Source organism: Aspergillus viridinutans (assembly GCF_018404265.1).
Source record: "Aspergillus viridinutans IFM 47045 DNA, scaffold_2, whole genome shotgun sequence".
NCBI classification, from domain to species: Eukaryota; Fungi; Ascomycota; class Eurotiomycetes; order Eurotiales; family Aspergillaceae; genus Aspergillus; species Aspergillus viridinutans.
Window position 1 is genome coordinate 2,445,216 of NW_025091218.1, and position 25,107 is coordinate 2,470,322.

The 25,107-nt window shown below is 47.9% G+C and overlaps 7 protein-coding genes across 7 annotated transcripts; 4 read left to right on the top strand and 3 right to left on the bottom strand.

Annotated features, from left to right (window-relative positions):
* Positions 1-432: 432 nt before the first annotated feature.
* Positions 433-5,389, top strand: Aspvir_004361 (putative nuclear migration protein (ApsA); the record flags this gene model as incomplete). The annotated part of the gene is made up of 2 exons (XM_043267590.1): positions 433-843; positions 899-5,389. 2 exons carry the CDS (start codon positions 433-435, stop codon positions 5,387-5,389), a joined length of 4,902 nt encoding a protein of 1,633 aa, XP_043123525.1.
* Positions 5,390-6,269: 880 nt separating this feature from the next.
* Positions 6,270-7,482, top strand: Aspvir_004362 (class I SAM-dependent methyltransferase; the record flags this gene model as incomplete). The annotated part of the gene is made up of 3 exons (XM_043267591.1): positions 6,270-6,351; positions 6,528-6,644; positions 6,719-7,482. The coding sequence occupies 3 exons, from the start codon at positions 6,270-6,272 to the stop codon at positions 7,480-7,482; spliced, it is 963 nt and encodes a 320-aa protein (XP_043123526.1).
* Positions 7,483-7,616: 134 nt separating this feature from the next.
* Positions 7,617-9,216, bottom strand: Aspvir_004363 (DNA helicase ZGRF1-like domain-containing protein; the record flags this gene model as incomplete). Its single annotated transcript, XM_043267592.1, has 2 exons — positions 7,617-8,121; positions 8,171-9,216. The coding sequence occupies 2 exons, from the start codon at positions 9,214-9,216 to the stop codon at positions 7,617-7,619; spliced, it is 1,551 nt and encodes a 516-aa protein (XP_043123527.1).
* A 778-nt stretch (positions 9,217-9,994) lies between these two features.
* Aspvir_004364 (BAR and SH3 domain-containing protein) lies at positions 9,995-11,737 on the top strand (the record flags this gene model as incomplete). Its single annotated transcript, XM_043267593.1, has 4 exons — positions 9,995-10,105; positions 10,183-10,497; positions 10,551-10,667; positions 10,715-11,737. 4 exons carry the CDS (start codon positions 9,995-9,997, stop codon positions 11,735-11,737), a joined length of 1,566 nt encoding a protein of 521 aa, XP_043123528.1.
* Positions 11,738-11,966: 229 nt separating this feature from the next.
* Aspvir_004365 (uncharacterized protein) lies at positions 11,967-14,672 on the bottom strand (the record flags this gene model as incomplete). The annotated part of the gene is made up of 1 exon (XM_043267594.1): positions 11,967-14,672. The coding sequence occupies one exon, from the start codon at positions 14,670-14,672 to the stop codon at positions 11,967-11,969; it is 2,706 nt and encodes a 901-aa protein (XP_043123529.1).
* A 422-nt stretch (positions 14,673-15,094) lies between these two features.
* On the bottom strand, positions 15,095-16,216 carry Aspvir_004366 (F-box domain and ankyrin repeat protein; the record flags this gene model as incomplete). Its single annotated transcript, XM_043267595.1, has 1 exon — positions 15,095-16,216. The coding sequence occupies one exon, from the start codon at positions 16,214-16,216 to the stop codon at positions 15,095-15,097; it is 1,122 nt and encodes a 373-aa protein (XP_043123530.1).
* Positions 16,217-18,071: 1,855 nt separating this feature from the next.
* Aspvir_004367 (uncharacterized protein) lies at positions 18,072-19,224 on the top strand (the record flags this gene model as incomplete). The annotated part of the gene is made up of 3 exons (XM_043267596.1): positions 18,072-18,684; positions 18,732-18,863; positions 18,911-19,224. 3 exons carry the CDS (start codon positions 18,072-18,074, stop codon positions 19,222-19,224), a joined length of 1,059 nt encoding a protein of 352 aa, XP_043123531.1.
* Between the last annotated feature and the right edge of the window lie 5,883 nt (positions 19,225-25,107).

The window sequence follows — 25,107 nt, forward strand, 5'->3', positions numbered from 1 at the left end:
ACATCGCTCGATTTGAAGGGTCGCATTCGCTTGCGATCGTTCTCTCTCGATATTTCACGATATTTGGTGCGCTATCTTCCTCTGCCAAGTCAGTTCCCGGACACTGCCACCTTGCCGACCGACGGTGCGCTTATCATTTCCCCTGTCGCATCCAACTTCGACATTCCAACGACGGATATCTCGTCGCTGTCGGTTCTTGTAGGTCGCACGACCTGAAAATCGAGAATATCAAACCGTGAAAGCTCGAAGGAAGGATCAGATGATGCTTTGAAATTGAGACCGTGATAACGAGGAACGAGGCAACGAGTTTCCGGCATTACAAGGCGGCTCTTTCCTTATTTGGTCAAACTCGATAGGGACCACCCCGTGGTGCGCGCGACCTAAGCAGGCAACAACATCACAGACGCGGAAGGCCAAGGTCTTTCTTCCAGAATGACTTCGATGGATGACCCGTTCGTCTCAAAAACGGAGGAGCGTGTTTCCCGCGATGCGCATAGGTACTCCTCTTTTGACACGCAGCTGTTCAGTCTTAATGCACCTTCTCCAGCACAGGCCAAACGAGCTCTTGAAGCTCATCTTGCAGAGACAGAGCGCAGACTTGAGGAGGCTTCGAAGCTCGGCACAGCGCTCATAGAACAGCAGAGAGAGCTCGAGGAAAAGTTGAAAGAGGTAGAACAGCAGCAGGATGAGAACCAGATCGGACCGGAACTGCGCCAGAAGCTCGTGGAACTGGAAAGGGAGTACAATGAAATTGGCCGTGAGTCTGCTAGAGCCTTCCTGGCTCCGAAACGTCTGGCGGGTGGCGATGAAGGCCACCTGGGCACGCCCTCGCTTGATCAAAAGGTAAGGCCAGAACGCTTCCTGTACCGTCGTCAAGATACTGACTTCTGAGCAACAGTCGCCACTCAGCCCCGTCCTATTCGCCAGCCAAGCGACCAACTCTCCCAGCAAGGTGAGCGTTCCGTCACGGAAACAACGAAACCAACCCTCCAGCCGGGTCCATGACATTGAATTCGCGACCGAGATTTCTACTTCCCTCCTGGCCCAGGTTCGTCAATTGCAGGCCATGCTGGCTGAGCGCGAGGAGGCGTTGAAGAATGCCAATCTTGAGAAATCACGTCTGGAGCTGGAGGCAGAAGGGTACGCGCAGCGAATCCGGGCGCTGGATGAGAGCGAGGAGCGCTACAAGGACGAGAATTGGAACCTCGAAACTCGAACTCACGAGCTTATGACCGCGATGAAGGAGGCCGCCGATCGCGAAAACAGATTAAACAGTGCCCTCGGTACCGTCACGTCAGAGAAGAACGCTATTGAACGGGAGGTGGAGGAGTTGAAACAGGCCAATGCTCGGTTGATCGAGGAACAGGCCGCTGCTCAGAAAGCCAACGACGCTGAGATTCACCTCCTGCGCAGGAACCTCAATGCTGGAGATGCCGAGAAGCTTGCCCTTCACAAGAAGCTTGAGGAGTTAAACTCCCAGAACGAAGAGCTTGCCAAAGTGATTGCGATGCGCCTTCGTCAGCAGGAAGCGCAAGCCACGCTCGAAGTGCCACGAGACCATCGTTCTTCGGACGACGACCAAGCCACGCCAGAGAACTCACCACCACCGTCTCCGAACAAGTTCACACCGCGTCACAATCACCTAGAGACCGAAACATTGCGCAGTTCCCTCGGCCATGCTCACCGTATGATCCAAAATCTCAAGAGCACAATTCATCGCGAGAAGACCGAAAAGATTGAATTGAAGCGTATGCTACAAGAGGCGCGGGATGAGATCGAACAACGTCGCCGTGAAGCTGTTGCCCCGGCAGGTCCGTCCAACAAACGTCAGAAGACCAAGCCAGATACCTTCAGAAAACCTGCGAGACCGGATCTGCTCGGAGCTGGCCGCAAGGGGAAGACTGAGGTCGAGATCCAAGACGCAGAGTGGGAGGACAACGCCATAGATGCCACCCCGACACGTCACGCTTCGACCTCGCTGACTCGCGCCCGTTCCGGTGAACAATCCTCTGGCTACCCCAGCGACGCTTACCACACTGCTACCGAGGTCGATGATGCATTTGAGACTGCCAACGAGCGGGAAACTGCAACTGAAAGCGAAGCCTTCCAGACTGGCATAGAGAGCATGGCTGATGGCAGCTCTGACACTGATGAGCTGACTGAGACTGAGGATACTGTACAGAGGACCCCTCGCCTACGTGTTTCTTCATCCTTGATCATGGCCAAGGCTCGGGACCGTTCTTCATATCACAGCACGGCATCCACTTCGGCAGATGAAGATGAAGGCGTCGATGAAGTGCTCGCCTCCCCCAGTCAAGCACACGCTCCCAGGTACAGGCTTAGGAAGAAGAGGAGTGTCCTCAGAAAAATCCGTCCGTCTGGAGAGGCCGCTATGGCTTACAGTAGCCGGCCTTCGAGTGCACGAGAGTCGCCTGCGACTAGCTTCACCCAAGATTCGGTTCCCCGAGAAAAACACAGTCTTTTCGAGGAACTCGCAGAACTTGAAGGCGGCGAGGATGACGACGGAACTTTTGGCGCTAATTCCCAGGCATCCACTCCCCGTATGCTTCCTACGGCTGATTCGCGACGACCCTCGGAGGCCATTCTGGACGTATCAGCCAAGCCCACGATGGTCGATTCAGGCATGATGACCGATCCCTGGCAACCTATGGAGTCTGCTAGTCCTGTAATTGCCGGGGTTGAAGAGGCTGTGCCTGTTGCACCAGCCACGCCAGTGAGGCCAACTACATCCAGTGCTGAAGCCGGTATGACGACCAAGGAGCCACCCAAGCTGGTCAATTCTGCGACCCAATGGACACCTCTCAAGTCAGGCGCCGAGTCAAATGGTGATCAAGTACCCAGCGTGCCGACCCCACCGAAGATGGCCTGGGACGATGCATCAGGCGCGGAGCGAGAGATGGCCAGTGTTCCTGCACCTCTAGTCGCTGAGCTAGACTTCTCGTCGATTTCATCCCAGGAGACCTCGCCGGTGGCTCCTGTATTACCGCAATTGACTACATCGTACTTCATCGGCGGAGTAACTGAACCGGTTGCACTTCCTTCTTCGCTGCCGCGAGAGCTGTCCTTGTCCTCCATATCCTCTCAGTCTACAGAGCCTCTCATGGCACGACTTTCAGGACCTGAGCAGGTATACGCTCCCCAGATGGTCGTCTCAACTGTCCTCTCGGAACATACAGTTCCCGTTGCCGTTACTCTTCCCGAGCCAGAACCGATGCCTGTTCTTTCTTTTGCGGACCACGCTACGAACACGGAGACTCCACAACTAGATGTCTCGACTATCTTCTCGGAACATACCCTACCCGTTGCTGCAGCACTCCCTGAGCCCGAACCTGTACCTATTATCTCTGTTGCAGACCACTCTACAAGCACGGAGTCCCCGGAGCTAGAGATTTCTTCGATACTGGCTGAGCAGACAGAACCTATCGCAGCTCTCCTACCGAAATCACTTTCCGAACCGGAGTCTGTTGTGATTGTTGAAGATAAGGTGGTGCAGTCTGAGAGCGCGGAACTGGACATCTCCCATATCAGCTCAGCGTCTACTGAGCCGGTTGCACCACAACTCCGCGAACGGCCAGTTTCTCGACTACCTGAGCTCTCATATTCGTCAATCCGGTCGGTGGAGACGCTTCCTGTGGGAGCCACTTCACCTGTTGCAACCATTCCCGGTCTGCAGCTGGCCGATGAGAATACACCTCCGGCGCACTTGAGGGATGCCCTGCAAGAAAAGCGGCCTACAGACTCCATGTCGATCGCTAGGGATACCCCAAGCGAAGATGCAGTTGCTGACACAGAAGACCGAAAGTCCGGTGCCGCCTTACCGTTGGGCACCATCTCTGGCAACGCCGTCACACGCGAGAGGAGCCGCCAATCCAACCAGGCTGATTCCGGTGCTCAGACAATATTGTCATCAAAACAAATTGATCAGATTCTGATGGAACGTGTCTCGTCGCGCCCATTGTCTCCTCCTGATAGCGACAAAGCCAAGGAAGCTGGACCCTCGCCCTTTGCAACGCCAAAGGCGCGTCCTCGTCCCACTCAACATGCTTCGACGACATCTCTCCAATCTTCTCAACGTCGCCCAGGGAGCTCTACGAGCTTGTCGTCTAGTGTGCACAGCCTCAGCCATCCACCATTACCCGTGGACCACCGGGAAGCTATCATGGCAGCCGAAAAGAAGTCCTTGGAGCAACGGCCCCCGTCTCCTGGTTTGATGGGTCCTCCGCTGGCGCCGGCTTCCGCATACCGATCAAACTCTACCCAGCGCCCACGGACTCCAAACGAATCTGGCATTCAGGTTCATTCCAAGACAAACACTTCGCGGGCCCAGTTCAGACGGGAAAGTCAAGTGTCCCGCAGATCATCCGTTTCTTCATTTGCATCAGAGCTTGAAGAACGGTTCAACATCCAAGCCTATCCCAATCACATGCCCAACGGTTACGCAGCGGGAACAGATCCTCGCATGATACAGGCCATCACTCAGACCATGATCGGCGAGTTCCTCTGGAAGTATACCAGAAGGACTGTGACTGGAGAGATCTCCAATACAAGGCACCGTCGTTACTTCTGGATTCATCCGTACACCCGGACGTTGTACTGGAGTGAACAGGACCCACAAACTGCTGGGAAGAATCAATTGCGGACGAAGAGTGTGCCGATTGAGGCTGTCCGAGTCGTTGCTGACGACAACCCTTATCCGCCAGGGCTTCATTGCCGAAGCTTAGAAGTCGTCAGTCCAGGCCGTCGGGTCCGATTTACGGCCACAACTAGCCAGAGACACGAGACTTGGTTCAATGCGCTCTCGTATCTTCTACTTCGAAACTCGGATGAATCTGAGGAAGGCCAGGATAATAATGTCACGCTGGAAGATATCGACGAGTTCAATCCCGGATTCCGTTCGCAGTCCCAGCAGACCACTCGCATGTCATTTTCCTCGTCGCGGAGCCGTACTGTCCGCAATGTGCCCAAGCAGCGTGCTGCATCCGCCATGTCTGTACGGCAGGCCGTAACCCCAGGCCGTGTATCGCCCGCGCTGAGCGCACCGTCACAGGGATCGGGCCTCCAAGTTCCTGATGACGGCCGACAGGGGTCGACATCCCGTCTCAGCACGATCCTCAACACGACGCTTAAGGGATCTTTTGGTCGTAGAGGCCGGCCGGGCTATGCCACCTCCAGTATCCACGAAGGGAGTCTTCCTCCGGACAGCCTGCATGAGCGTGATAGCGAAGAAGACTTTCGGCGTATGATGGAACAAGACTCCGATCGGCTGGAGAACGTCCGCGCTTGCTGCGATGGCAAGCACGATGTCAGTTCACTTTCAAGGACGAGTCGTTATAGCCCACGCGCCAATCGAATCCACTCGCATCACTGAACCAGCAGCTGTGCTGTTGTTGACGTCCACGAGTCTCTTTTGTGCAAAACCTCGCACTATCATCCGGCCCCTTTTTGATATACTGCGAATTTGATAAGCGTGCAAATCAACATCTGAGTCTTTTGACCAGCTTCGTCTTCATTCTTCTCTAAGTTCCAGTATCTGCATTCAGCTATCGCAACTTGTCATACGCACTCGCATACTCATCCGTCGACTTTTGGAACTTAACCTTGTGAACATTCTCCCTACTCTTCGGCGCCTATTCTTTCTCTGCCATTCTTCTGCACACATTGCATCATGAAATTTTTGGCTCCTTTTTCCTATGTTCGTATCATCAGTCTGACATCCACCTCGGTCGATCCTTCGTTTTGGCTTGACTCTTCCCATTATACAAATTCTGTGCCTAATGCACAAGTCTACCGCTCTGTATCCTTTTCATTTCCATTTTCTGTGATCTTGGCTCATTTCTGAGGCTGTAATGACGGTGAGAATGACTGGTTATAATAGGGTTGTATCACCACGTTGCTGTTGGCCGTCAGTGTTCTTGATTATTGTGATTCTATCTCTGCTTGCCATAGAGGCAAGGCGCAGGAAGTGTTCTAGGCACCAACATGAATTGAACATCAAGGGTTCCAAATAGTGTCTCATCCTGTAGTTTATATCATCCTATCTGCGAGATGGCCCTATCGGCCATGGCTATTTTCAAACACCGAGTTTGTTTCCTGAACGGGGTTCGCGTCGGCGAGTCGGCGATTGTCCATATCCTTTATCCGGTGTTTCTCTCCGCAATCTATCCATCATCTTCATTTGCTCTACAGAACGCTCATATTCTTTTCTGAGTGACAATAAATAGACGCATATACACCAACTTAAGATCAAGATGACGACCCATGAACCCACCACGAGAGAATGGATCCGGATGCTAATTGAACCTGGTCAGCTGCTGGCTTGGGCCATGACCTGTAAGTCTTTACTTCGGCGGCTGCGACACCCATACACAATTATGAACAGCTCCTCGCAATTCCTGGTAGATGCGCGCAACTATTGTAGTGCTTTGAACTAGTCTTCCTATGCTTGCATTTCTACTCTTAAACCCATTTCATATCCATTCATTGAAAAGATATACTAACACCCACAGATTACACCAAAGTCTGCTTCGAAGCAGTCTTCCACCGGGGCGAAGTCCTCGCCCCCCTCCTGCAAACAAGCAAGCTCCGCGACGAAGCCTTTGGCCGCTTCTGGGTTGATTTCAGCTGTACGCCCCCCTCTTCACCCCTCACTCTAATACCGATAGTGATAGCTACGATGTACTGATACTTACGTGCCCAGCCGCGCGCCCAACAAGCACCCAACAAGAAAACCAAGATCAGGACCAAGATCAAGATCAAGCACCACTCCAGCCACCTCAGATCCAAAACTCAACGGACCTCATCCCCCCCATTCTAGCCAGAGCGTCGGGTGTCGTGCTAGACGTCGGCCCGGGGACAGGGACGCAGATGCCGCTCCTCCGCCTGCGCGCGCCCGCCATCAAGGCGATTTACGGCGCGGAGCCGTGCCGCGGTCTGCATGCGGAGTTGCGCGCGCGCGCGGAAGAGGAGGGGCTGGGGCAGACGTACCATGTTCTGTCCTGTGGTGCTGCGGCGGGGGAGCTTGTGCCGGAGTTGCAGAGGGAGGGGTTGCTTCCTGCTGGGGCCGGCGATGAGGATGTGGAGCGGGTTCTGGCGAGCGCGGGCGGAGTCTTTGATACGATTGTGTGTGTGCGGGTTTTGTGCTCTGTGCCGGAGTTGGAGAGGACGGCGCGGGAGCTGTATGCTCTGCTGCGGCCTGGGGGGAAGTTGCTTGTTGTGGAACATGTGGTTAATCCCTGGCGGACGGCGAAGGGGTCGATTGTGGCGAGGGTGATGCAGGCTGTGTATGGGTTCTTTGGGTGGAGTTGGTTTATTGGGAATTGCTGCTTGGATCGGGATACAGAGACGGCGTTGCGGGCGGCGGCGGACAGGGACGGGGGGTGGGAGGTTGTGGAGTTGGAGAGGTGGTTTGGACGGTCTCCGATACCGTATATTTCCGGTGTATTGGTGAAGAAGAGTACGTAGATGAGTGGACGGCTGTAAGAAAAAGAAAAAAATTCGGGATTTATTCATGTAAGTACATGCATCTAGGGTATCATGGTCATAACATCTTGAATAGACAGGCTGCAATGATGGTTGAGAAGGAAAACGAGATATAGTCAGCTGGGTTTCGGCCGTCCCGGCGGCCAAAAGTCGAAGAGATCGAGAGCCTCGGACGTCCAAGGCCCCTGTTCCGGCGGATTTTCCTCGATTGGGTATTTGTCGACCGATCCCCTCGATAGCAGGGACCGTGATTGCACGCTGGTGCTCGTTGTCAACGCTGTCGGATCAGACAGGGTTTTGCGGAGTCCTTTGGACGCGGATTTCGGTGGATGCATGTTTTGCGTCCTGGCACTTTGGTCGATTGAAGATGATCCAGTCACCCTCAGTTGACCAGGGCTATTGCTCGTTGTTGGTTGTAAGGTTTGCGCCTTGGCTGTAGACGTCGTAGCTTCCACGGTACTTCGTGTTGTAGGGCACCCCAGCCGCTCTCTATGGAGAATTTGAGGTTGATCGAGCACTGGCTTGTCAGCCACCTGTTCAAGAACGAACATGGTGGACTCAGTCGGTATGAAGTCCATATTAGTCGAGGTAGGATCCGGAGTCGGAAAAGGTTCACTCTCGCTAGACAAGTTAGCCAAGGCCCTGGTGATGTCTCAGAGCACATACTAACTGCGATCTCGACTGTGTTGGCACGATTTTCCTGTCTTGAGCGCCCGAAGGCACCGTACGTGCTGTTTTTCCAGGTGTCTGATTAGGGAGCAACGCCTGATACATGAGCTTCTTACGAGGCTGGCTTGTGGATAAGCGGAGTGTTTTCGTTGGCGCCTCCGAATATGAGTGCGCCGAGGATGATCTTGATGCTGAAGACGGGGCGTTGTTTGAGTTGCTTGACGAGTTTTGATGCTTCCCAACGTCGCGCTGAACATTGTCAACGGCTGGATCCTTCATTACCGGTAAAGCAGGCCCATTTGAAATAGGATTCTTCTTCGGCAGGGCGACGGTTCCTGGGATTTTGTTTGGCTTCTGTGGTCTTTCTGCTGCGTTCTCACCGGATGAATCGGACAAATCGACGAGAACCGGTGGATTGGCGACGGAGCGCCTTGGATGTTGCTCAGTCGGTACTTCAGCCGGGGTGGTCTTTTGACGTTTCGCCGCTCTTTCAGACGCTAGCCGATTGTCTTCCTTCTGTTTCTGTCGTTGGCGTTCCTCGTAGGGCGAAACAGACAAGCCAGCAGGAGTCTTCCGAATGCCTAGGACATCATTAAGGGACCGCGGTTGTTGAGAGGACATCGAGGACCGGAGGGGAGCAGAGGCACGAAATGAGGGAGCTGACGGTTCCGCTGCTTGCGTCGGAGACTCCTGCGTCTTCTTCTTATTGCTGTACAGCGTCGACAGGTCTGTCTGCGTCTGCTCCACCGGCTCGCAAACTTGGATCAGCACGCCTTTGTCCAGCTCCAGCTCGTCACCGTCCTGAATCCCGTCGTCCTGTCGCCAGTGCAAATCTCCAATGAAATAGCCGGTGGTATCGTAGACCATGACCCGCTTGTTGAATGTGTGATAGCGGAGGAAGCCATCGTGCCAGCGCTTCGCTTTGCGTCGGACATCATGGGTGAAGAGGCATCGAAATTTGATGACGGGCGCGGTGTTCTGCGTTGCGGGAACGTTCAGACTGGGGGTGCCACGCGGGGTTGCTGCTGATGATAAGGGGATCGACATAGCCAGAGTTTGGCGTCCCTCTGATGGGGCACCATCGGATCCAGAGCAGGAGACAACCGTGTTGACCTGTCTGGATGTTGAACCAAGCGAAGGTCGCGAGGACAACGCGGAACCAGAAAAGAGAAAGTAGGCGCGGGAGCCTGAGGCTGCACTGTGGGGTTGGCCAGTTGACGGTCTCAACTTTTGCGCGTATACGGAACGTTACCTGGTCGCAATTGTCACAATACAATGTTAAAATATCTCTTGCTTTCATTTGATCCAATCACATCCTCTTGAACGCATGGTCATAATGGCCATCGGTTGAACAGGAACACAGCTATCAGACCCTCGATCCATGGCACCCTTGATTGCCAATCATGGCTGTAGGAATAGCCTTGATCTACACACCTCCTGCCAATTTCCACAGTCTAGACATCGATATTATTTGATGACAGGCTGAAACACAGCCTTACTACTAAGGTACCAGGTATCATTGTGATCTGATACAGGACGCGAATTGGCTGCGTCATCCAGGCTGCTTCTTTTCCTTCTTCCCCTTCCCCCTTCGTTACTGTTATGTTTCTTCTGCCGACTATTTTGCTTCGGCTCCCTTCCCCGCGATTGTTGATTCCGCTGGAACCTAAAGATCCTTCCTTTATCTATGGATTCGATTCCTTCGCAGTTGTCAATCTAATCTGACCTCACTGTTTTCCTTTACATCTTTAGCTTCGTTCCCCACTGTCGCCAAACACCCACCCCTATCACCACTTAGCACCAAGAAGCTCAACCAACCTACAAGATGCACAGTGTACAGAGGCAATTTGGCAGGTTTATGAAAAGATCCGCAGATGAAAGCCAGGTAGCCATTCTTCTCAAGGACTTTGATGAGACCGACAAGCTATTGGGCAGGGTAGGTCTGCCTGTTATTTTTAGCCGACTATCCTATCCCCCCGCGCGCATTTCATTTCGCAAACTCACCATCAATAGATCGTCGAGTCGACAAGTGCCTGGCGCGATGCGTGGTCATCCATCCTGCTGCATCAGGAGCGAATGCTCGGCGAGTTCGACGGTATCTATGCTCCTATCATCGGCTCCTCCGATCCGACCTTTGCGAAAGCCGCCCCAACACCAGAAGCAACACTAGCCAGGACACAGAGACTGCGAGAGGAATACGAAGAGTTGCGCAAGGAGCTGACAGAGGAGCTTAATGCCGTGGATCAGCGGATGATCAGGCCCGCCTCGCAGGCGAAAGAGTACCTGGCTCCGTTGAAGAAGACCATCAAGAAGCGGGAAGATCGCAAGGTCGCTTGGCCCCTGTTCAGCAACTCAAGGCTTCGAGGTTAACGTTTGCTTAGCTCGACTACGAACGCTACCAAAGTCGCGTCGACAGCTACACCAAGAAGACCAAGCGCTCAGACCGGGATAACGCCGCGCTCGCCAAAGCAGAAACCGAACTCGCAAAAGCCACAGAGGTAAGACCCTAGCTATTGAGGCGTCGAACCCCGTCTAACCCCAGCAGGAATACCACGCCGCAGACGAGCACATCCGGAAATGCCTCCCCCCCTTAATCAACGCCGCATTCTCCCTGCTCCCCCAGCTGCTAGCCACCCAGATCGAGATCCAAAACACCATGCTGGCACACTACTACACCGTTGTGCATAACTATTGCGAGGGGGAGCACTTCCCCTCCCTCGCTCCACCCATGGAAGACATCATCGCTCAATGGGAACGAGACCTGCACCCAATCCAGCAGGAAATCGAGTCATTGGGCTGCCTCGCCAACGGCAAAGTCGTCCGCATGTCCCAGGCCCCAGACGACCACGGCAACGTCAACGCCCTCTCCAGCCGCCTTACAAACGGCCTCAATTTCCGCCGTCGCTCAAGCGGACAGGGTGCAGGTACAGGCACATCACATCCAGTGCCACCACTGCAGCCATCCGCCCCCGCACCATGTCGCGATCACGATCGTGAGCGTGAGCGTGAACGTGAACGTGAACGCACGAGTAACAGCAGAGTCCCTCCCACCCTAACGCCAAACTACGAAACTAAACCCCTCCCCGTCTACGAGACAAAGCCCCGTCTGAATGATCTGACCCCGTCCTCCCTCTCGCCTAATCTCGCCGTGCCCAGCGCGCATCTCTCCCCCTCAGCGACCCCGCACAGCGATTCCCACCTCCCCGTCCCGGGCTCGGAATACGCCCAGACGCCGCTGACCGGGCTCTCCCCTTCCTCCCGATCGGACTACTTTAGTCTCAACTCCCGAAAAGCATCTAGTGGCTCGACGGTGTCATCTCCGGGCTTTGCTGCCGCTGCAGCCGCGAAGAAGAAGCCGCCGCCGCCTCCGCCTCCTCGCGCCGGTTCCTCGAACGGAGCGCTGTATGTCACTGCCCTCTATGACTTTGGGGGCCAAAGTGCCGGTGATCTGTCCTTCCGTGAGGGCGATCGGATTCGGGTCCTGCAGAAGACGAAAAGCACCGATGACTGGTGGGAGGGGGAGCTGCGCGGAGTCAAGGGGAGCTTTCCAGCCAACTATGTTCAATAAGCAATACAAGCAATACCCTGTGTGTCTATGTCGATAACCTTTAAAAAGCCCAAGTTAATAAGGAGTACTCGGGAATTTTGGCGGTCATAACTCAATTTGGCTCCTTATGTGTAAATACAGGAAGTATACTGGATAAAGCGCCAAAGACGCAGATGATCTGATCAAAGCGCCACTATCAAACCTCGCATGCCAAAGTGAATGCAATCCTCTGGCTGCAGATTCAATAAAATCATACAAAGGCTTCCTCTTGCGCGCCGTCTTCCGAAATTTTACTTCCAATTTGTCTCCGTCTACTGCTCAGAAACATCTCCACCATGTGCTTGCTTGACACCGGCGAAGGCATGTCGTGTGGATCTCCAAACTGGCCCAATTTATCCGGCCGCTCGCCAGCCCTCGCATTCTCGTTGGTCGTTCTTCTAATTGAGCGGCACTGCTGAGCCCTCGAATCCGAAGAAACTGTCAGACGCCGTGCCGAGTACCTACGATACCGCTCGCTTGCCAATTCTGTCTGCTGAGAGTCCGCTCCACGCCTCTTAGGGGTGGGAGAATCAAGTGTCTGAAGTCGATTGCTTGATCTCGCTTGCATTGGCGACAAGGCAGGCTCATTCTCGCGCGTGCGTACTCCCGTAGTAGGCAAAGTGTATCCCTGAGAGTAATTCTTCACACCGGGAGAAGAGAAGACCGAATCCGCGGATGGGGAAGCCTGCTCTTTTGCATGCTCTTTTGCATGCTCTTTTCTAGACGGTACAATCGTGCGGACGCTCGACGACCGACTGAATGGCCGGGAGAAATTATTGCTTGGTACAACTTTGCCGTCGGTTTCCATTTCACCCTCGGAAATACTCTGAGACAGATAGCTTGTCTGAGGGTACGGGGGTTCGCTGTTTCCGGAGACTTGGTGAGGAGCTGATGATAGAAAGTCCCCTGCCTCCTCGTGAATCTGTGCATCCTCTCTGTAGTGATCTCTAGGGGGAACGATTGTCTCGAATCTTGCCATCTGTGAAGTCATCCATTGTTTCCATTCAGCACTGGGCCGCACTCGGTTTCCACTGGACGAAGAGCGAGCAATACGCTTTGGGGAGCAGTAAGCGGTCCTCTGGCTTTCATAGATGGTCACCATCCCTGGCTCATCATCCGTTTCCGACGAATACAAATCGATAGTCTGATCTTTCCTTTCAGGAGAGTTCCCACTGGTGGTCCGAGAATAGATGCTAGGAGAGTTGGAGAGAGTTTCTGGGTCGGCATGACTGGCAACGATCACGCTTCGGGAATCGTCCTCGGTGTCTTCAGCACTTGTAGCGGCAGGTTCCTCTGCATTGCCGACTGGACTGAAATCCAGGGTTGCGCTCGCTTTTTTTGGCGTGCTTGATATCCTTCGGGAAGGCATGGACGACCGGGGATGGCGCTGCGTCTGCTTCTGAGGAGTTGAAGTACCTGCGTTGGCCGTGGCAAATGTCCTGGAAGTCGCAATCGATGCATCACTTGGTATCTGGCGGATGGTCTGCTTGCTGCGCCTGGGGCGAAGGGAAGACGTGCGCGCTGGTATGAGTCGATGCTCTTTGACTTGGCCCACTACAACATCCTCACTGGGACTTGGCGTATCTTCTCTGCCGATCCGCCTCAACAACGCATCGTACAAGTGCTTACTGTCGATGGAACCGTCTGGTCGTATTGGACTTGGTCTTGGTGGAAAGTCGGAACCGGCACACCTGTTGAAGTCTCCTTGTTCGTTAATGATGGACAGACAGTCACGCTCGGGTGCTCTGCGGGTTGCGATCGTATTTGCGACGGTTGAGTCAGCCCAACTTGTTACACGAGAGCGGGAAGTCGCAAGACTTTCATTGCTTCGAACACTCCGCACCGTGGGTGGTCTGCTTTGGCCGATGGCCTCACGGGAATGGTCAAATTCCTCGGCGTGGCTAAAATCGCCATCAGATATGGTCGACGATGGGCCATAATCGTGTTGCTGAAGTGAGGAGGGTGAAGCTTCCGCTTGTCCCGGAGCCGTTGATGCCTTTGACAGCCCCAAAACTCGCTTCAACCCTCTCTTGATAGACGAAGAAAGAGCCCGCGCTTTTCCTCGAGAAGAAACTCTTTTGGACTGCCCCGCCGATGGTGACGCATCTGTGTCTATACCCGAGCCGCTGGTAGTGCGAAATGTCTTTCTGAAGGGTTTATGCTCACGCCTCGGCTTGAGCATGGTGATGGACGATTGTCTGTGGCTACTGGCTTGTCCGACCATGTTCTCCTGGAACTGACTGCGTGCGAGTTGGATAGCTGCTTCTTGACTCTGCGTGTGGCGGACGGCTCTAGGAGATTGACCACTTCTCAGAAAAGACATGGAGCGTCTCAACGTCCTGTAAGAGCGGGGCGTGTCAAATTGCTCTGTGTCGTTGATCCTCCGAGCATATGCATCAGGTGAGAATTCGTGAGAGATATACGAAGAACGCTGTCTGGTTGAGAACATCGAACGTGCTTTACGAAGCCGGCGATAGGAGGAGGGCAACGAGGAGTCACGACCATCCAGGCCTCGAAACTCACTTATGGGCGGCAAGGCCGCCGAGAAAGTGAGGTCATCGTCGCGGCTCTCTATATAGCTCGCAACGGATCGGCGAGAAGGTGAAGCGTCTTCGACTGATGGATTCTTGGCCGCGGCTTGCGTGTGACAGGGCGGCCGAGGTGGTCTTCTCGATGGGACTGCCATGCATTCCGGGCCACCTAGACGGTCATACGAGTGCTTCGAGTCTGCAGATGATCTGTCCGAGGAGCGCAGCATGGCGCGAGAGGCAGCTGCGGCGGCATGCTGTCTGGCAATAGACGGGTCGAAGGGCTCTGAGGTTAGGGAGGACTGACGCGATCTGCGGATGGAGCGAGCGGACTGACTTCGACGCAGGCGATCTTTTGCGGTTAGGGATATAGAGGACATTCTTGGCATGATTTATTCGAAGGGGATGTAGTTGAGTACTGATGTGAGCTAAGGGATGAGTATGGATGAGGGAGGTTCTACAACATGGAGTTACCTTATCGTTGGGGTATGGTGTTGAGCAATGGCAACCGCGCTTCGCGAAATAGAAGGAGCTTGGGGGTGCAATAGACGCAACATGATGGCAACAGATCCCAGGCGCAGCTTCCTTGTTGCTTCATTATCTACGAACGTTGGCAGTTGTGGCAACAGCCAGTATCTTGCAATTCCTCCGCCTTTACCCATGACCAGGAAAAGAGAGACACAAGACCTCCATCGGATTCAACCCAGCGAACTACTGATTGCCCCCGGGTGATATTTCCATGTGTATGGAAACGCCGAGAATCTCTCTTCCAATATGAGTTGTTTCGAGTCCCTTGTGATCACTGGTTGAGTCACGCATGAAGATAGTACTTCTTCTGCGGTACATCTTCATAAGAAAATCGAGAAAGCAAACTGACAGCCTCTTGATTCCCCTTCTTCCGCGCCAGTTGAATGTCGTCCGGGTCAGGATGTACCCCATACTCAAGCAGAAACCTCAGTATCTCCATCTGGTCATAATAAATCGCAACGTAGGTGGTACTATAGAACACCGGCTCCTCCTCCGCACACAAGCCGTTGCAGCAACTCCAAAGGTCATCCTCCGTGCCGCCAGGCTCCAGAAGGGAGCGACTATCAATCTTCCGAAGAAGCTGGACGTGATTTCTATCCCACCTCCTGTCGTAGCAATCGCCCAGCCGGTTGGGATCCGCGCCGTGGGCGATGAACAATCTAACCATTTCTAGGTACCCTTTGGAGATTGCAGCAAACAGCGCATCACTCGCATAATACGTTCCGTGGAGTCCGTTCACCAGCAGGAAGCGCAACATGTCCGTATCACCGCGATTCATGGCCATCGGCAGAACATACCAGCAATGATCGCACGATTCGTGGTGCAGTAGGGTGCGAATGATCCGGTGCTGATTATGCTCGATTGCCCAAAGAAGCGGACACGTATTCAATCCGTAGCAGGATTCTCCCCTCTCACATAAAAGGTCCACGAGGTCCTCGTGGCCGTTCTGCACGGCGAGATAGAGCGGCGGGACGTTGTTAATGTAGCCAAATGGACACCGGAAGATGGTCTGCGCGCCGTGGCCGAGAAGAAGATTGACTACGCACTTTGAACCAGCTTGCACGGCTACCAACAGCGCACGCTGAATGAGGATCGTATCCTCGACCCTCCAGTTGGTGGTGCATAGAGGGTGTGTGTACGGGTTGCTTACACGGTGCCCTTGAAAGGACTCGGCGGCGAGTGCCATCCGCTTTAGACATTCCATAGCGAGTCCTTCATCGCCATGGGCCGCGGCGCAGCATAGAGCGTCTCCATGGCAAGCTTGGTAGCTGTGTTTCCTGAGATATCCTTTTAATAGATGGAACAATCCACAAGAGGACAGGACGAGGGCCCTGAGGTCCCTGTAGCAGGCCAGATGGGTGGCGATCAGAAAGATGACTTCGTTTGGGAGTTTGGAGAGGGACATGACAAAATTCAGTCCGATTAAACGCAATTGTAGGGATGTTGTAGATTTAGGAATGGAAACGAAGTTGACGAGGCTGACGAGGCTCTGCGGGGATTTGATCACTCCGAGGCTGAGACTCCTACGATGCGATGATGCTTACTGTCATTGTACTGTTTGTATATAATATGAGCAGTATATCCACAAGGGTCATCAGAAATAGCAACTAAGCCTGCTACATTCCAGCCACAAGTGCATACACAGTATTCTCTAGGTTCTGGATGCACCAGTCATCTTTACACTGTATAATAGAAATATAAATATTAAAGCTACTATATAGCCAGTCCTTTACTTTAGATATATAATAAATAGTAGGTAAGCTTAAATTAAGATAATATATAATAATAGTCTTAATCTAGTTACTATTATTATAGAGGTGTATAAAGAACCTGGACCCTGGTTTACTTATTATCTACTATTATCATAAGGCAATAAGGGTGGGTCCCGGCTTAATAATCGGCTTAATAATCACTTAATAATCAGCTGTAATTCAGTCCTAAAATTGCCTCTTTTAGTTTAGCCTTAATGCCTCCCTCTTAGGCCTAAATTCTCTATGTTATTCTCTGCCACTTTCTTAAGGCCCTGAAGCTTCTACCCTTCTAAAGCCACAGTCTCAGGCCCTTTACCAGTATATCTACCCCTTATTTAGGGCTACCCTTATACAGATACTGTACCTCCTGACCCTTATAATATACTATTACCCCTATTACAGGCTACTAAGGCTGTATATAAAGGGTTACGCCTTAAAGGATTAATATTAGTTAAGGTGAGGGCCGAAGGTCCAAACCTGAAGATGCGAGCAGAGTGAGCGCTCGCCAGCTTGTAATATCTAAGCTAATAAAGAATATTAACCTCCTCTTCCTTAGTAGATGTATAAGTAATCTCCTATTAAAGAAGGTGTTAGGTCTTTACTATAGTACTAGGATAGATAATTAGGCTCTTGCTTTAATAGTAATGGCTATCTTCTTACTCCTTTATTATCCCCTAAAATAGTTATAGATAGGAATAACTAGCTCTTTCTTAACTAATCAGGATGCAATAAGTGCGCACAGAATCTGCTCCACTATAGTTACCTACTCTTGGTCTACCCACATCATTAGAGAAGAGATTCCAATGGTAAATGTATCATAGTACACTTATCATATGGAGCCTGGACCGAAAGATCGAGGAGTTAGGTCAGCCGTCAGGCTCTGATAAATAGTCATCCATTCTGATCAATCTTTCGCGTTGTTCAGGACCAGTTTATTTGGCCTTTGGACATATCGTTAGCACAAAGTACACGGATGCTCTCAATTTATCCTAGAGACCACCGTGGGCTCCGAGGCATCATTCCGCCATCCTGGTAGTGTACTCGAGGGAGCAGGATAAATATCGACGCCCTTAACAGCTGTGACGACGGGTACAAGAGATTGGCCATAATGGTGCCTAGGGTGTGTCACGTGGGGCGTACTTCGATCAATGACTTGGAATGGAATAATTTTGAGTATCCTGCCTCAAGTCGCGCATATCTTAACTCTGCGTACGGCTCCAAATTGCCCAAGGAACCCCGTTCATAGCATGATTTTTGCCTCCCGGGCTGCGAGTCCTGGGCGTGTTCACGACCGTCTTCACATTCCCTCTTCCTTCCAATCACCCACCCAGTCTCCCCAGGAATTGTTCTCATACGGTCTTGAAAAGGGAGCAGGTGAGGAGTATGTGCCGCATAGTTTATGTAGCCTTCCCCCGGCAGCAGTCCTGAGTTGTATATCTAGTACCCCTCAAAATTAGCCCTCTTCTCACTTCAGTCAGCTTCAGAAGTTCTTCACTCATCTGGTTCGAGATGTCTACCGCAGTCGTCATCGCTCAGATTGAAACATGTCTGCACAAGGCTGAACGGCTAAAGCCAAAGGTTGACAGGCTACATCCCACAGATGAGCAATGGGACACGTTACTTGACTTGACTTCCCGACTATCGGAATCCACACAACTCCTCCGAGAGAAATTACGACTTCGAAGGGAAGTCCGTTCCACCCAAATACAGAACGATGCGGAGAAATACAGGAGCCAGGCAATCACTTCCAGACATGCGCTCTGCGAGAACGGAACATTCAAAGCGACAATCTTTCGAAGGAATCTCCTCACCATATTTGGCGACACAAAAATTTCGATGTTTGATTCTGCCAGAACCAGATGGAGGAAGGAAGCTGCACGGAGAAGAAATGAAGCTATTCGAGGCCTTAATCCGGACGCTATTGTTACGTGGTCAATCGCCTTTGAACCGAGTCTCTGGGCCAGCGGCAAAATCGCTTCTGATGTTTTCGAGACTATGACAGAGGATCTTGAAGCAGAACCCCCTTGTGAGTGGCCGCCCGCAATAATGGACACATTGGACAAACTCCAAGAAGAAGAAGGCATTCTGCGAGAAAGTCGAGAATACAAAAGGTTTCGCGAAAGTGAGTTTCTCCAGAACCACGCCGAACAATGCTCACGAAGTGACTAGCCATAAACCTGCCCTACAGAGACAGGGAAGCCCAACCTCTATCTAAGAAGCGAAAACGGAATGCAGGAGTCGGATCTTCGAGTGAACGATCCTCGAGTGACCAAAGAGATAATGAGAATCAATCGGGCAGGCGTAAGTAATGCGTGTTTATATACAAAACCTTGCTAATAAGAATACAGAAATCCAATACATGTTTTCGAAGGCACCCGTCGACAAAATACCGCTTCTGGGGCCTCTCCTTTCCAACGCAATTCAGGCTAGCAATCAGTGGAAGATGGAAAGAAACCTCGATGAGCCGATAACTGATTGCTGCAACGCACTGCTACCAGAAGGAGAACATGAGGACATCTCCATCACGTTATGCGTTGGGCGCAGGGAAGGCGTCCAAATGATCGACTTGCTCAAGCAACGGAGGACTTGGTCAGCTTTACCCAACCATCTATCACTTCGACCTCAAATCCCGGAGGAACAGTGTGCTCTCCGGCCATTGTAGTGTTTTTGTAAGTCCAAAGTGGCGGTGTCCCCTTGACTGTTTTTGGATCAGTGATCCTAATCAGGGCAGCTCGGCCATATATAGTTCTCTCGCAATCTTCTGCGTCAAAAATGCGTGCCGCAACGTATTCGAGTCCTTCATCGAGGGCGTTTGAACACTATTCCGATGTAACTTTAGCATTGGACAAGAAATACGAATGCGATAGTCGTACCTTATCGGTCATGATGGATGGTCGGTCAAAGAACCTGCGACTTCCCAGCTTTTAATTTGCGATTCGTTGCAACATCAACCACGTCCAGAACAATATCCAGTGTACGAGCAACACAATACGACACAAGCGGTAGTTGAATAGTTGATATTCTGATGCAAATGCCGGATGTAATGTTTTCGATCTTTGGCACGGAGGGTTATCGTTCCAATGTCGCACACAAAGTGGGGGAGCCTATCTCATGAGGGGTTGCGCGCCTAGGATACTGATTAGTTGTAGTTACCGCACAATTTGATGGCATAATGGTGGTTAATTGCACACCTACTGTCACTTATGAGTAGCCAAAGAGATTCTAGGCTATGGATATCGGACGCGGGAAACAATTAAAGTAGTTGTTTGTATTGATGCCCGATGGTTGGTACTGAGGTCATCGGAAAATTGATACCACGTGCCTGGTCTTTAGTCATTGGAACCAACAGTCGCACTCAACGCTTTCCCAAGGAAATTCGTCGCGACAGATTGACTGGCCCACTGAAGAGCCAGATGAATGTCATTTTGATGGAGTGATGAATTTCTGTGTGGCTGGTTATCTGGAAGGACAAATAGTTATATCTGATTTCGGCACAATAAAGTACATTTACTCTTATCATAAAGAAATAACGGTGGGTCCAGCTTAATAATCGGCTTAATAATTGCTTAATAAGCAGCCAAAATTCGCGAAATTCCCTCTTTGGGTTTAGCCTTTATGCCGCTTATTTCAGGCCTTAATTTTGTATTTTCCTATCACCTTTCTAAGGCCCCTAAAGGTCCTACCTCCTGAGAATTAGATATTAATACTAGATGATGATTTGATCTCCCTACTAGAGAATTAATATTACCTAAGGTGAGGGCCGTAGGTCCGAACCACAGTTGAACTCTGCCCAAGTGTAATTCGGCGTAGCCAAAGCTGGAGCGAGCGGAGCGAGCGCTAGCCAGTTTGTCATGTATGCAATGTATGTCACGACATTCTTCATGGCAGCATGAAGCGAGGCCAGGCGTCGTCTGTTCCCGTGGAAGACCGTAGTATCCATGATGCTTGTATTATGGCAACTTCAGCCATGAATTTCAAATGAGCCCTTCAGTCTTAAAGCCGCAAAATTGATTCAGCATTGACAGACTCGAACTAAATCTGAGCGCATACGAAGCAGCAGGCTAAGAGGAGCATGTACGGAGGGTCTCTACAGTATAACAGGAAGGAGGGCCGAACCTTGGCTATCCTTGAATTCAACAAGTGACTGCAATTTGCTGACTGTTGTCTGTTGCTGGCATGAAGGAACTACATGACAAAAAATTCCAAGAACAAGTTAATCAACAACTTATGTTTGACCGGAAGTAAATGAGCGACTAGTCAGTAATAGCAGCAATGTCTCTTTCCATCAGCACCATGCTCCAAGAGCCAGCTAGATGGATAGGTGTCGATCGTGCGTGGAACGGCCTTAGGTGCCCGCAAAGGTCCAGCAACTGCCATCAACATCAGCTTCCATAAAGCAGAGCATATAGGGAAGGGTTTGTTACGTCACTGAGATCCTGGGACCTCTGCACCACATTTTTCACAAGGAAACGGCTCTGGGTGAGTCACGTTGTTGAATCCACACTTTGGGCACTTCATCTTGGATATGGAGATTTGTTCAATAAGTACTTGAGTAGTATGGCTTGGAATATTTAAGAAAATGCGAATGCCTCTTAGATTTCCGGGTCGAGGGCGCCTACTTATACAGTAGAACAGCTTGTGGAATGGAGGTAAAGTGAACGACACAAGGCTTAAAGAAGTGTACTGTCCAGTCCGTTGCTTCTACTGCCAACCAATTAGAAGTTGTTTAGGGAACCTATGAATGCCAAACTTCTGCACACATGCATAAACAGAGAGATTCCGAACTTGTAGATTTATGACTTCTGGATCGCAGTACCAAATGTGTCCTGCCTTGGGTAACTGATTCACGGGACGCGGCTTTTGCCAACCAATAGGAAGTAGCCCCTCTATGGCAGACTGTAGCTATAATGTGGACTTTTAGATTTTTTTACTATTTACCATATATATTACCTACTACCACTACCTCCATGAACTTCCTATCTATATGTAGTAAAGCTTGGTTGCTATAGCAGCATACTAATAATATATTAGAGGTAGTATCTTCATGAACCTAGAGAGATATAATTAAATACTTAGATAGTATAAATATTAAATGCTTATATATCACAGTAGTTTATTATATAGTATATTAATAGTTAAGTAACCTAACTTACCTAAGAAAAATATATTATATTTATATATAGAATAAACTCCTTAGTTCTAGCTATTTATCCATCCTATTTCTAAGTAAACTATTATGCTATTAGAGATATAATTATCTAATAAAACTAAGTTTATAATAATATTATTAAGCTTTAATTCCTATTATAGACTAGACCTAAGTATATAGTATAGACTATAGAGTTATTAGAGCCTTACTATCTTAGTCTCTATAGCTAGGATATCTATAGCCTATCATATATTACTATATCTATTAAATATAATATATATCTTTAGTCTGGATAGTAATATGCTTCACATGAATAGCAGTAAGATTAACTACTATTAATAATATTTATTAGTATATTAAGTATAATATTTATAATAGAGTTTCTTACTTATAAACTCCTAGACTAGCATTACTTCTGCTATCTTTTATAAGACTATTAAGGTAGTTACCTGCTATAGCTACTCTTAATTATTAATTAAATAGGTAATTTCTCTAACTAGATACTAGAAGGGGAGCTTAGGTATGAGAAGATTAGTACCTTTCTAGTACTATTAAATCTTATAGAGTATAGTAGCTAACTCTTAGTTAGACTTATTATTAATACTAAATATATTAGGATATACTATATACTACTAGATTTATTATATCTTTTTTTATACTTAAAAATAATACCCTTCTAGTTAGGGAGGGTCTTGTGTATATCTTTTTAGATTTTTTAGGCTATATTCTTCTTTTAAGTAGTAGTAGTAGTAGCCTTATAAGTAGTAATAATAGTATAGCTTTTAGCTATAGTATAGTAGTACTTAATATACTAATCTAATAAGTATAGCAGGGAGGTAATAATAAGGAACTAAGAATAGTAGAGATAAAATATAGACTTAGTAGCTCTAAGAGATCTTAAGATAAGACTTAGATATAATAAAACTAATAAGAATAGATAGAGAGGAGTTAATATTATAGTATAATAGTAGTTAGAGATAGGAGACTATAGTATAAAGTAGTTAAGTTTTATTATATTAGTATAGAATAAAGAAATTTCCTAATTTAGCTAAATTAATGCTAAAGTATTCTTTATTTACTATTAATAGGTAATATATTAAATTTTTATTTAGGCCTTACTAGTATCTTACTAATATCTTACTTTAAATATATTTTTTATTATTCTTATACTTCTACTATCCCTTAAACCTTCTACTTTTACTATCTTTTAAATATATATTATATTTACACTACCTCACTATATTAAACTACTCTGTATATATTAATATAGCTTAGTCTAATCTTAAATTATAACCTTAATGACTATCACTATAAGTCTAAGGTAAGTTATACTTATATTATAAATATTATAAGATATCTACTTCAGATTATTACTTTTATCTAAACTAATATACTAATTAATGTACTACTTTATAGATAGATTTTATGAAGAAATTGTTACGACACCAACACAGCTGTGCTAATACTAGGCAGATGTGATGGGCAGAATCATGGAGTAATAATAACTAACCAAACCACAGTTATTAAACTGCAGGAAGACCACAGTTTCTAGTACAGAAACCATATAACTATGGCCTTTCTATTATTACCTAGAATTACTCTGTAGTGCTCTAGAGCACTAGGCTAGATTTACTAGAAGAGAGGTTATATCTAATATATAATATAGTAGAAGGGTATGCAACATAGTTAGTATTTTAGTATTATAGATATCTACTAATATACCACCCTACCACCTACTATAACTATTATTAAGAGGGACTATAGATATATAAGGATACTTATTATTATTATATCTAGAGATCTTAGTTTAGTTCCTTATATTTAATAATAATTATTTACTTAAGTATAAGTTCACTAGTCTAATTTATTAGTTACTCTTTTATTATTAAGTATATATACTTAATAGGCCTTGCTTCTATCTCTACTATTATTATTCTTATATTACTATTAGGTTATCCTTAACCTTTAGAAGGTCATTATATCATTATATTATTAGGCTACCAAGGTGGTAGGCCTTAGGTAAGTATTAGATATAGTCTAGGGACTATATTACCTCATTCCTAAAGTAGTTAACTAGCAGAGAATAGTAGAGATAGATCCTAGGGTATAATAAATTAAATACTATACTAAATAAATTACTTTAGGAGCATTCATTCTGTACTAAAACTATTAGTAACTATGTTATAAGTATCTAGAAGTAATAAAGGTAAGGTACCTATTTATAACCTACCTACTAATACTCTAGACTTAGATAATGATAAAGATATTGCTCTTCTTAAGAGATAAGTTTTAGAACTTAAATTAGTACTTAATAAGTAAGCTAACTATATTTAAACTAATATTTATAATTACTTAATATAACTAGATGCTTAGGTTAGGGTATTAGTGCTAATTAGCAGTGTCTATAGACCTAAGCTACCTAAGGCTAAACTATTTAATAGAACTTAATCTTAACTTTAAGAATTTCTTACATAGATAAATATACACCTTAATACTAATAAAGTTAAGTTACCTAGATAAGCTAATAAGGTTATCTTTATAGCTACTTATCTTTAAGGATAAGTATAGAACTAGTTTAAACTATATATCTAAGAATATTATGAGAAATAGCTAGATAGATGGTTAACTATTACATAAAACATCTTTACTAGCTATGCTGGATTTAGGTAATACCTTAAATAGACTTTTAGGGACATTAATACTGAAGTAATAGCTAAGAGAAGATTAAAATAACTTAGATAAACCACCTTAGTATCTATATACTTCTCTAAATTCTACTAGCTCATCTTAAATATAGACTAGAATAAAAAGGTATATATATCTATAGCTATTAGTAGCTTAAAGGACCATGTGTGAGATAAATTAGTATATATAGAATATCTAGAATAACTTAACCAGCTCACAGAAATTATAGTTAAGATTAATAACTGCTATTATAAATGAAAAATAGAAAAATAAGAAATTAATACTTAGAGAAAAGGTCACAGATAACTCTAAGGATAGTATTAAGTTAATAAAAGATAAGAATATATATCAGACCCATATAGACTAAGACCTATAGAGTTAGATATAATATAATTAGCACTTTCTAAAGAGGAAAGAGAATAGTAATAATAAGATAAGTTATATTTCTATTATAGGAAACTAGGATACATGTTAAAAGACTATAAGTAAGAACCTAGGAAGGGTTAGTAGTATAAAAATAAATAGCTTAGGGTAATAGCAGAATTCTATACTATAAAAAGAGGAGCTTATAACATGACTAGTACTATAATTCTAAGGAAAAGAAGTAATAAGTAGCTAAGAAAATTATTTAAAGAATATATAACTCTTAATAATAATAAAATTAAGAAGGAGCTTTAAGAGGAAGACTCTATAGAGTATAGAAGTATAAAA